General features: G+C 38.6%; 1 protein-coding gene across 2 annotated transcripts in view; it reads right to left on the bottom strand.

The window, feature by feature from the left end:
• The window catches only part of CHIC2 (cysteine rich hydrophobic domain 2), a 35,880-nt gene extending 22,428 nt beyond the window's left edge, over positions 1–13,452 (bottom strand). Inside the window, exon 1 of one of the 2 annotated variants that reach the window (XM_019640910.1) lies at positions 13,065–13,452. In XM_019640910.1, coding sequence (XP_019496455.1) covers positions 13,065–13,183 — 119 coding nt within the window. In that variant the 5' untranslated portion in view covers positions 13,184–13,452. The remainder of the gene's footprint in view (positions 1–13,064) is intronic. The other variant, XM_019640911.1, reaches the window with a different exon arrangement.

The raw sequence follows: 13,452 nt of genomic DNA, 5'->3' as shown, positions 1-13,452 counted from the left end.
AATGCAGTGAAAGGAAAAGGGATATCAAAGATGTGTTATATATTTTTTAATCTAACCAAGTAGCATGCCAGGTCTGCCATCAACTGAGAATGGGAAGGCTGAAACTGAAACTGATTTGGGGGAAGACTATGAATTCAGTTGTGGATATTTTGGGTTCTGAGATATTCAACCTGTACAAATCTATAGGCTCACAAAATTCTGTCTTATAGATATCACAAGACCTATGAACATACGAACTAGAAATTTCAAATTCACACTGAACACATGGATTAAATAGATGGCAACAGCACTTATTTCCTAAGGCTGCACTCTGAGCTCAATTGAATCAGCTTTTTAACTATCAATATTTTGGGAGATGAAGTTATAACTATAAAATTTAAATTTTTTAATGCATAAAAATCACATTTTAAATGAATTTGGCTGCCTTAATATACATCTGAATATCAATGTGGCTCAAAGAAGGGCTAGAACTGAAAGTGTACTTATGTTCACCCAGAAGATAACAGAACCCCTAAAGTTGGAGATATACATATATCTCAGAAAAAATCTAAAATTTTAAACCGTGTGACCAAAATCTGAACGTTTAGGGGCCAGCCGAGTAGCACGTTGGTTAAGAGCTGGCTTGGGACGCCAGAGGGCCCTGGTTCAGATCCCACATATGAGGGCCAGTGACACTGCCCTCTATAGAACTAGATTGAAGAACAAAAGGACAGCAACTTGTCTGTTCCCCTTCCCCCATTTCTCCAGCGCTGTTCCCATCCCCCAATATCCCAATAAAAATCTTAAAAAAAAAAAAATCTGAACATTTGGGTTCATCTGGCTCTGTGAAAGGACAATCTTATTCATAAACACTTGAAATCAAAGACTTAATTATTTAAATCATGTATTACATTCATACTANCACAATGTCAACATCCGCCCAAGGGCCGACACCACGAGCACCGCCGCCGCCGCCGCCGCCGCCGCAGCAGCAGAAGCAGCAGCAACTCCGGCAACCACAGCAACAGCCAGAGCCACCCGCAGCGGGAGCAGCAGGCGAAGGTATCGCGAGACTTCCCGGGAGCGCGGGCAGGCGCGCGGGCGCGCGTCTGTGAGGCCTCGCGCGCTCCCTGGCCGCCTGCCTCCCTCCACCTCCACCCGCCGACAACGCCTCGGCTGCGCGCTCCCACGGCGCCGCTCCGCCCTCCGGCAAACGCGGGCCCGCGAGGGGGTGGCGCTGCGGGCCGGGTGCGCTAGCCTCGACTCCGCGAACAGAGCTCTGAGTGTCCAGTGGGGCGCGAGGTTCGCCAAAGCAATCTCTAACCAAGAGAACGAAACAGGAAACCCCTGGTGGAGAGAGGCTTGACTGTGCGTTTGATGGCCAGTTTGTCTAATAATCTCGCTTTTCGTCAGTTTTTTTAGTCTGATGAGAGCCAGAGTCTGTACTTCCCCAATTTCGTGAGCCCCACAGACATTGTGCCAACATTTTTTGTCCATTTTAATACAGAATTTTTCAAAACTTGCCAAAATTCAAGCACCTTGTCCCATCATGCCCTTAAATATAGCCTAACATGTGAGGCCAGCGATGCTGATGCTTTTTTTTTTCTTACAAGAAAACTCACCGTAGTTAACATGAAACAAAACTGACAAATTCCTGGATTCCAGATTGGAAGATGCAGTTTCCCGCACCAAAGCCCTCATCAACCGTCACCTGTTTTCTTCCATTAAGACTTTAGGGGATCTCTTGACTCCTCCAACAAAAGGAAAGGGAATAATGCGAGCCAGGGAGAGGAGGGGGAGAGAAAGGAAGGCAGGGGCGGTCAGGGAGAGTTTAATGGATTCCTCTTACTTGCCTAGACCACTAGTGAAGTCCCAAGAATCACCTTGGTGTCATTGTCAAGAACCTGCCCAGGCTTTGGAATAGTTCATGGGCAGGAGTGGGCTCCTTAGTCATGGATATTGAGCATAAACTGTGGGCGCAGGACAGGAGAGTCATACTGGACCCAGCACTGGTCAGACTGTTCTCCAAGGACAGTGTTTACACCCCAGCTATTTATTTTAGATGGCTCATTCTTGAAGTTGAGAAAGTGCAAAGGAGGGCAACAAGGACAGTGAGAAATGCTCAACTATCTCCTATTGGAAATGGTTGAAGGAAATGAGCGTAGCTAGGCCAAGAAAAGATGAAGGAAGAACACAGTGGATGTGCAGGTATCAGACTTCCTGGATATCTCCCTAAAGGACATTTATTCATTTATTCGTTCAACAAATGTTTACTGAGCTCCAACCACACGGCAGGCATTGCGCAAGTTGTGTGTGTGTGTGTGAATGAGATACAGTCCCTGCCTTCCAGTAGCTTATTTATCACAAAGGCAAGCAATTGTAATTCTGTGCTGTGCCCCCAGAAGAGTACACAGAGGGTGCTAGTGAAGCACACAGAGGCAGGTTGGTTTGGTGATTAACAATGGGCCCTGGAGCCTGACTGCCTGCCTTTATTCTCAGCCCTGCCGCTTATTGTGTGACCCTGGACAAGTCACTTAACTGTTCCTCGTGTGTAAAATGAGAATATAATAGTACCTACTCCACTGGGCTACTCTTCAGATTAAACGACTTAATACATGTGAAATGCTTAGAAGAGGGCATGACAAGAGTAAATAATATAGGGGGGGGGTAATAGGGGATCTTCTAAGGCCCCATCCAGCTAATCAACTCTATGAGGATCAGCACAGTTTTTTGCAGTATATAAAGCTTTACTGTTTATTAAGCACATACGTATAATTTAATATTCCCCAACAGGGGCCGGCCGAGTGGCACGTTGGTTAAGAACTGGCTTGGGATGCCAGAAGGCCTCGGTTCGGATCCCACATATGAGGGCCAGTGACACTGCCCTCTACAGCTAAGATGCTGAACAACAGCTCAACCTGGAGCTGGGCTGCCNTGTGTGTGTGTGTGTGTGTGTGTGTGTGTGTGTGTGTGTGTGTGTGTGTGTGTGTGTGTGTGTGTAGTGTCATGTCATGGGTCAGATCCAGCTGATTACTGTCAAACTAGAAGGCAGACCCACTTTTGACAGATTAGATAATTTTCTTTTTCCAAGAGGAACTGGAAAACCATATTTCTATGTAAAATTTCTTTAAAACTGTGCAAGTCAAATAAAACATTTCTGTGGGTCAGGTTGTAGTTTGTATCATGATTTAAACTTCCACACATGTGGCTCATGGCATCTGAAATTATTTTATTATCATCTTAAGTACTTTTATATATTATTTAGAAGCAGCATTGAAATAACATTAATTTATCTATATAAACAATGGATACTATTTATGAAAAAGATTACAATACAACTACCGAGATCCAAGCCAAAGTTCTTTTCACACTAAACATAAACTGGCATCCGTTACTGTACTATAACTCTGGCATTGATGTCATTCTCATACTAAAATTGGAAAACTGAGATAAATCTATTTTCTGCCTAGTGGTACTACTTGGAAAAGCCTCTACTCACTTCCAACTTGAAAGGTCCTCCCATGAGAAAGAGGTGTGAAGTACTTGCTGATAGCGTTTACTGAGGTCTCTACATACTGTCCTACTTCTTTTTCATCTATTTCCCTCAGATAAGATGCAGTTCAACAAATGTTTATTGAGTATTCAACCTTCTCAATTATAAATTTCCTTCTTTTAGGTTATCTCCCTTGGTCTAGAGGTTTTCTCCAATCAACAGTTTCTATTTTAACCATGTTTATTATTGTAATTAAGCCTCTCCTTCCAACTAGTCTTTCAAATTTTTTAGAAAAGCAACAACCAGATGCTTCCAAGTCACCTAAAGAGAAATGTCTTCCTTACATTCCCAGCCATTAAATATTTAAAAGATTAAATTATTTTATCAAATACGTACAGCTTGCCAGGTAATATGCTAAGTTGGAGGGAGCAGGCCAGTATGAGTTTAAACCCTAACTTCCTTTCTTTCCAGAGCCTGGGTACTTCACTTCCTCACCGGCTAAGTTTTGATGCTTTGCCCAGGGAGCAGCACTACCAGCTCACTGCCCTGCTGTCCCTGCAGCTCAGGGCTCCTTTTAAGTCAGGGTAGTAGTTAGTTATTCCTCCAAGTAAGAACTTGCAATTCCAAGGACACTCTTTAAGCACTCAGTTCCTCTTCAGTCACACTTTTTGTTAAGTTGTAGCTGAGGAACAGAGCAATTTTCCCTCTTGCTTTATCTCACCCCAAAAGAATGTCCCAGAAAGATTACCAGTGGCATGATTCACACTAGATGAGGGTGCTTAGCTTTTCCACCAGCCATTAACTTGGTGCTGATGCTTTTTCCATTCCCCCTTGCTTGGGTTTACCACAAGAATACCTGGAAGAAGTGTCAAGAAGATGCTGCTGTTGAAGGCCTTGGAGACTCCCCAGCCCACAGGGGTAAACCCCAACTGCATTTGCTTTCCCTTTAAAAATCTCTACACAAGACAGTTAATATTCAAATCAAGTACTTTATAACTACAGGCAAAATGAGCCATGATAATCAGGCACCCTTTCCTCACCTCCATTTGGAATATGCTACAGCGGTGTTCAAATGCCTGGTGTCAGGAATTCTTTGCTCTCTTCAATCCTTAAGGACCTTAGTGAGCCGAAGTTTATGTGATTTACATTTATTAATATTTTGGATTAAACATCAGAACTAAGATATCTAAAACATTTTAAAAATTTATTCATGCATGAGCATATTATATGCTAACAAAAATGACACTTTTATGCTAAAAAATATTTTTATGAGAAATAACTACTTTTCAAAACAATTTTTAGTGAGGAAAGTATTTATTGTTTTACATTTTCACCTATCTCTTTAATGTCTGACAATGGGTCCCAGCTGGATTCTCACATCTCTTCCTGCTCTCAATCTGTTGCAATATGCTCATTTGGTTGAGGTTTATGAAGAAAATTGGACCTTGCCAAATACGTAGTTGGAAAATTGTCTATATTTTTCTTTGATACTATACCAAATTTGACAAGTGATAGTCTCTTATGGTTTTGCAAGGAGGAAACTTAAACTATATCAATGAACTTTTAATATTCTATTAAATTAAAATCCATTGACATAGCTTACATTTTGAATGATTTTTTTTTATTTTACCCATACCTGATTTTGTAACTTCATACATTTATAAAATGCTGACACATTTCATTTTATGATATTGGGATCACCATTGTTGTTAATATGACCACTGACCTCATCAAAAAGATCTTTAAGTATTGGGAACATTCAAGCTCATGATGGCAAATACAAGTTTTCCAAAATTCTAATTTTCATCCGAAAGCTGGAATTTTATTATTGATAACAAATGCTATAAGTAGTTTTCCTTGAAATAACAGTCTTTTTTTTTTTTTTTTAAATAAGAGGCTGAATGTTAACTAGCACTATATAAACAAAAGAAAAACAAGGTTCATTTAATTTGGGCTACCACCTATACCTTAAAATCTAACTTTAAAGCACATTATTTTAATAGATGGTTTTTTTCCCCCCTAGCTTTGAATATTAGGTACTGGTGGAGATAAGTAATGACTATGAATTGTAACAAGTGTCCTTGGTATGTAAAAGCAATTAAGGCAGGAGAAGAAAAATGTAGGGAAAAGTGGGGAAGGTGAAGCAGAAGGAAAAAGGGAGATGAGAAGTTTTTTTTTTCAATGCGGATTGTCAAAGTGCTACCAACAACTGTTTTATCATTCGATACCTATTAATCGCCAGTCCTTTAAATGGTATGAAAGAAAATGTAGACAAGTATTACATCTACATCTTTTAGGAATTACCTAAAAGAAATTTTCTTGAATCATGGTTAAAATACTCATGGCTTTAGAATTGATATAAGATATAAACTATTTTCAAAGAATGGCAAATATGACAAAAAGATAAACTACATTAAACTTAATCTATTTTACTCCTCCCTATTACAAGTTTATAAGTTCATTTATATTTTCAGAAAAGTCATTCCAATCACAATTATCAAGCACCTTCTATGTAACATTTCATAATCACAAGGTCCTACAATAGAAGACTTATATCACTTTTTAATTTTAAAAAATTGTTTAAGAAAGCATATACAACAGGCCGGCNTTTCATGTGTTCCAATAGCCTACTAACTACTCTCCCCAGTTTGTCTAATCCCTCTATAATCTTTTCTGGCCCCCCTTTTACTGAATTCACCAACCTCATTTCAAGGCACTATCTATCCCCTTTGTTCACTATAGACTGGCCACAATACAGAGTAGCCTTTCAGTTTCTAAGGCAAACCAAGTTTATTTTGCTGTTCTCCAGAACTGAGGTGCTCTTCACAGGATTCTTCCATCCTTTTTAAATGTTACCTCCTCAGAGAGGTTCTCCCTAATCACATTATTTTCAATCACAGCACTCAATTGATCTTCTTCACGGTAATTTTCCAAGACATAATTTATATACTAGTTTTAAGCTCCATGAAGGCAGAGGAACTATGTGTGTTTCATTCATAACTATATATCCAGGGCATACATAATACCTACCATAAAATTTAATAATTAGTTGTTAAATAACTTATCAGGAAACCTCACTAAGGCAGCTGATAATGAAGGATTGAGCAAAACAATACTCTGAGGAAACAAATATCTTTAAATCCACCAAATAACATCTAAATCCAGCATTCAGAACCAACTTCTCTTAATTTATACATAGTTCTAATAAGGTTACTTGTCTCATTTCCAACCTAAAGCTGATCAGTTAGAAAGAAAAAAAGGTAAACAGAAAGCAAAAGCCCACATGTGAAATTCAAAATAAAGTGACATTTACAGAAAATCCTCAAACCCCCAAATATCTTAACATCCTCTAAGAAAATCACTGTATACCAACCTGTAATATCTGCTTCTGATTAAATGTTCCCTCTACTCAATCAGATAATTCTGATTATGCTCAGGATCTTGTTTTAAAACAGGAAAGCTTATGTCACTTTTCAGATTAATTTCCAAGAAAATGGTAAAGATTAACCAAAAAAATGTGCATGGATAAACATCAAAATATAAGTAATAATTTGCTGAATGCCTTCTATGGGTCTAGATCATTAGATAAATTACTTCTGACTCACACACCTAAATCTCCAAGGTAGATATTATCCCTGTTGCAGATGAGGAAACTAAAGTTTAGAAAAGCTAATGGTTAGTTAGGAAGTAGATGAGAATTGAAACCAATCTGCTTGACATCAAAGACCACCCTCTTTCCACAATACCATCCATTGCTTTCTCAAAATATCTGATATGAGAATCACCTAAGCTCTTACTAACAATACAAATTACTACGCTGTTCCTCTAAATATTTTGATTGGGGGTGTCTGGGGTAAGAACCTAAAATGTGTTTTTAAAAATGCCCTGTGATGCTGATAACCAGGCAAGTGCACTGGGATTAAGCTAGACTGCATAAACACAGAAACACTGATATAAGATCTGATTTTATAAATGGATTCTGAAACAAATTATGAAAACTCACCAAAAAAAAATCCTATACGGAAGATACTAGAGAAGGATACCTAAGAGCACCTGTTGCTACTTCTTATATTTAAAGCTTAATTTTATTGAGAATGAAATCTTAGTTTTATAGATTAGAAAGCTAAACCAAACAGATACTACAGACTTAAAAAAGTCCCTTCTGAGTATATAGTTGGTTTAACATCTGCCCTTTAATCTGGTAGGAATATAAACTCAAGTTGGACTTCAAGAGCAGTTCTCATCTTTAAATTATTCTTTAGAGTAATATTGTTACTTAGAATAATATTTTATTATTTCATCATAAGTAATTTCATATAATTTACTTTTTACCACTTAGTCCCTGTATTCCACTTAGCTAGGCATATTAAATTTTAAGTACTAGTCAATTTCACATCTGTTGGTAGGCAAAAATCCAACACTGAACTGGTTGGACTGAAACACCATGTGAATTTCATATTCAAATACAGTAAAATTTTGAAAGTTCAGTTTACTACCATATCTCTCATTTCTTCAAGAAAGTTAACCCATTGAGAAGTTTTGGTAGTTGGTCCAATTAAAATGTTTAGCATTTTTTTTCTTTGTATTATCAAAGATATATTCAATGCTTTTTATATATCAAACTAATGTCCTTTCAAATTATAAGGAGTAAGAAAAATCTCTGGGAAAAAAATGTCTACCTTAATGTACAATTTCTTCACAATTACCAAACTTTGTTTAAAAACAAGCCATTTATCTTTTGAATGTGATTTTGTAAATTCAACTGTAAAGTATTATTTGCCTTCCTTAGGAGGTACAGAAAGGGAAGAAAGTTAGTCCTTTGGCAATTCTAACAAGATCCGAAAATGTATGCAATTACCTCATTTATTCAGAGAACATTTCAGGACCTATAATATCCTAGACAGCATATTAAGTAGTGGAGAAATGAAGGCCAATAAGAATCATCCCTGCCCTCAAAGAATTTTACAGCCTTATGCAGAAATATTAACTCTGGGTGGTGACACACAATGCAATATATAGATGATGTATTATAAAAATGTACACTTGAAACCTGTTTAATTTTACTAACCAATGTCATCCCAATAAATTTAATAAACATTTTTAAATAAATTAATAAAAGAAATATCAATAAGGTCTCCAAAAATCTCAAAACAAAAAGGTAAATCTTTAAAAATGGAATGTGCCTTATATATTAGTCTGCACATAGGGAAGAAGTTGGGAGTTATAAAGTTAAAAATTGTTTAATTGAAGTGATTCTGTTATTTGGGTAAATCATGCTTAGTTCTCTTGTTGCTAACCACAGCATCTAGTAGCACTCTTGAAATACTGATACACTTCAAGACGACCATTTTTTATTGACTCTACCATTAAAAAGTTCAATACATACTAAGGTGTTCTTGTGATGTCTCCTATGCAAAGATCCTATCGTACCCCAAAGTAGTTTCCACATTCTTTTCATTTCACGTCACATTTCTAAATCTTTCAATTTTCCACAGCATACCTAAGATGAAAACAAAGTGATGTCCCACGGCCATTGATGAAAACTGGTGCTGAAGGATGAGGAATTATTTGTGGCAATATTTGGAAGATTATGCCTCAGAACAAAGTGAAGGCATAAAGACATGATAATTTAGTGAAATTAGAAAAAAATATTAGAAACAACCCTCAGTAAAATAACTTGGCTCTATGACAGGGCTTAAGTTAGAAGTCAAAGATAATACATGACCTAGGAAAGTCCCAAGTTTGATTCTGAGATAGGAGGGCATGAAGTAAGACAGGAGCAAATGGTGTCAGTTATAATGATCAATTAGCTAGGGAATACTGGCCTAAAACTAGTTTTAAATTCTAAATTTTTAGATTAACATCCTTTAGCTATCATCATTGTGAAATGATCGAAGTCTTCAACAAATGATCATTATATTTTGTCCAAATTTATTTTGAGGGGTAAAGAACTCCATAATTTAAAAATATTAATCAGTCTGGCCAATACTACCTAATAAGCTCATCACTTTATTCCTCATCTTCATTACATAATAAAATGAGAACCCTCTCCCGCCACACACACATAAACAGGAAATCTACTTTTAATTGAAGCATGAGCTCAAGTCTTTTAAATTACATGTACATAAATATTATACAATAACAGGAATTTATCATTTCCCTCTCTTCCTTCAAATACCACTTTTTCTCAAAATACGCTTCTGCACAAGATTTCTCCGTTACAGCTGCCATCTTGTTCCATATCACTACATGCAAATGTAACAATGGAGAAAATTATTATGCTCATCCGTAAGAAAGTCAAGAAAGAATACTTGAAAGAAATCATGACGGAAGTACAAAGTATAAGTCTGATTTAGGGTCAATATGAAAATATTTGAATTAAAAACCACATGAGACTTTGTTTAGACAAGTTATACCTTTTACATCTTTATGTACCAAAAATCTGATTATGCCCCCCAAACTAACCAAGACCTGCCTGTGTAGAAGGAAATGGAAAGGAACTTACTTTTTCATTTTTCACATCACTATAATGACAATGCCAAATCATGTCATATGAGAATACAGTGATTTCTAAAATACAAATAATATTGTAATATGATATATTACAGTAGGGGAGAGTAGAAATACTCAATTATAAAGATATACTTAAAAGTGAAATCTATGAAAAACACATATGGATGGATCCATATCTTTTCAGACTGATGTGGATTACAGATGATTCAGTTTGCACTATCATTTACTTTCAAATTGGTAAGGGAAGACTGCTCGCAACAGCTCCTTAGTAAAACAAAAAAAGAAAAGAAAAAGGAGGGGGGACCCAGAGGCAGTGATAAACTTAACCAATCTTACTATAACTGTTTTAACAGCTCTTCTATTTATATTTGAAGGCCAGAAAAACTGACCATGAGCACTAATTTCAAAAACCTTTACAGGTGCTAACTGGGCTACCTGTTGGTATAGCATGCCTGTGAATTATGCATGACAGTCATGTAAAAAAAGTTTTGTATTACTATTACTATACTTATCTATGTCACCACAAAACAGGTTTAGATTTTCAATGCAGAAAGATTATTAATTCTCACTGAAATATTTCACAGAATTTAACATCATACAAATTGTTTCGAAATGGAAAAATAAGACTAAAGTGAATCACTGTTAAGTTTGAGAATGGCAGGTCAGATTTCTTAGTACTCACTCTGCTTTACACCTATATTTCTCAACGTGGAACCCTATATGTGTGGGAGATAATTAATAAAGGCTAATATTTATTCAGCCTACTACCACACAATGTGATGAATTCTTTGCATATATTGTCTTATTTAATAATCTTAAAAGTTAGGGACTATCACTATACCTATCTTAACAGAAGAGGCATAGATAAATAATTTACCCAAGAAGTGGCAGACTAGATTTCAGCCCAGAGCCTAGAACCAAGGTAACAGGAAGAGAGGGAAGTGGTTGAGGGAAATCACAGAAATATTAACTCTCAATGTAGAAAGGGCTACTGTTACCTGGTGGCATACAGTTCCTCTTCATACTACTCTGTAATAGTGGCTTGCAATCCTGGCTACACAAAAGAATCACCAGAGGGACTTTTTAAAAAAACTATCTGCATTACAGAAGTGAACAATTGAAATCTATGTAACTTTACTAACAATTGTCACCCCAATGAACTTAAAAAAAAAAAAAACTATCCATGCCTGGGACTCTCACTCAGATACTTGGCATTCAATTGGCTTGGTCTGGGGCAAAGGCAGGGGTATTTTTTTAAAGCTCCCCAGGTAATTCTACTGGGCAGCTAAGATAGAGAACCACTAATAATTCTCTCCCAATCTGTTAACCTTTCTAAGTAGCCAACTACAATCATATTCACTTATCATCTATTTGGTTCTGAGCACTTTGCCTATTGTTTTCCATTTACCCAACAAAGTGCTTAGCCTTTCTTTCCTTTAAATGGAGGAAACATTATAACTATAGCTGCACCTTTTTTAATAAAATCTTGCCAGCTTTGCTGTGACATGAGGAATGCAGGGGGAAGGGTGGGCGGATAGCATGAAAAAGTTAGAAAGTCCCTTTAAGCACCCATATACTCATTAGGTTTAAAACAATGTAAAACTGTCCTAAGAGTCAAATTAAAAATTAAATGACTGACTATGAGACTAAAAAGTTCTGTGAAATATGTTCAAGAAAGATTTAATATCCATGATATTTGGTTATAATTCTTAATTCTGCTGGTGATGACAGTTAAAACACTAAGTAACTGTTATTGTGGTGATAAATTCCATTGTCTTTTCATGGCGCTGTGACAGCGATTATGCAGTGTTTTTACCCTGTTAAGTCACCTGAATATAAACTAACAGGTGCTAGAGAAATCAAAACATTATATAAGCATACCCAAACAACAACATGGCTGGTCATACCATGGATTGAAAAATGCAAGGATTTTGATGACAATCTTATATGAGAAGTCTTACTGTTTCACTAAAAGTTATTCATTGCACATCACACTCACCCTAGACCAAAATATAATGAAAACTGTTAGTTTCGATTTGCAGGCCCTTTTATTTTACTAGAAACGTGAACTGTGGAGATAGCTCACAAGCATGGAAGTCTGATCTATGATTTAAACAAGGGATCTAAAATGAAAAAGAGTATAAACAGTCCAAGTTGTACAAAACTCTGGACTTCTCCGAGAAACATTACAAAACTTCCTGCTTCCGGACAGCTCATTATTTGGTTCAACTCCTCACATTCCTTTATTAGTCATGACCTTTCAGAAGGCTCTCATTCCTCATTGTTTAAATATCGTACTTTTAAATTATCCTAATCGGACTTACAGGAACCCTTATCAAAAGAAGTCACCCCAGAGTTCATACGCAAAAGAGGGACTTAGATTACAGAGAACCCTCAGTAACCTGAGCCGTGTGTCCATCACGTAGATTAAAAAAAAAAAATTAGTTGTGGACATAGATCGTTCTGCATGTCTTAAAATATATGTTCATCTATACATTTTTATTATATACAATTGCCGGCACTTGCATTAGTTCCGCAGAAATTGACTCTGCAAGAAACTGGGAAGACCTGCGGGTATGCGTGAAAATACACACACAACGACAGGGGGCTGATAGTCATTACCGATTGTCACTGGGGTCTCACAGGGCCCAGATCTGGCCTCGGAGCCGTATGTCAACTAGACTTCAAGGCCCAGACAAGGGGAGAGCACCACAGGTTAACTGCATGAAAATACAAGGGGGGAGGGACCTCACGAATACGTGTCCTTCCACCCCGAAGCTGCAGGGGTGTCCCGAAGGGCAGACCCTAAAGAAAAACCTTTGCTCCCAGGATCCGTCACATCGCCCCAGGCCTGTAGGGCCTGCTCAGAGGTGTGTGGGGAGGAAGCACAGGGTCTATCCCCACTTCCGAGACCGAAACAAATGAACATAAAGCAAGTTCTCACTTCCTGATCGCCTACTTTCCCGAAGGCCCCCGACACTAGACGGGCTGCGGGGCAAGAGGGCTCCGGGGGAGTAAGGGGGGGCCCGGCCCAGCCCTGAGCCTCCCGTCCTCTCCCTCACCCTCCTCCGGGCCTTACACGGTGACGTGACCGGAGCCGCGGACCACCACCGGGTCCGGAGAGTACTTGAGCAGCTGCTCCTCCAGGGCCCGCTCCTCGTCCTCCTCCTCCTCATAGATCTCGTCGAAATCCGCCATCCTGAGCCTCCAAGGCCCCCTGCCCAGAGGGACCTGACTCCAGGGGCTGGGGCTGGGATATGGGCTGGCGAGGCGGCGGAGGCTGAGGGGAGTCGCTGCCGCGGGCTCAGAGGCCGCGGAGTTGGCTCTTGGCGGTCTCCGCTCCGGCTACACAGGAGATGGGGTCCCGGCCGTCGCCGCCATTACCGTCAGCAATAACAACAACACAATGTCAACATCCGCCCAAGGGCCGACACCACGAGCACCGCCGCCGCCGCCGCCGCCGCCGC

This window comes from Hipposideros armiger, unplaced genomic scaffold (genome assembly GCF_001890085.2).
Source record: "Hipposideros armiger isolate ML-2016 unplaced genomic scaffold, ASM189008v1 scaffold_53, whole genome shotgun sequence".
Taxonomy (NCBI): domain Eukaryota; kingdom Metazoa; phylum Chordata; class Mammalia; order Chiroptera; family Hipposideridae; genus Hipposideros; species Hipposideros armiger.
Note: the sequence above shows the minus strand (reverse complement) of the source record. Positions and strands in the feature narration are given on the sequence as shown.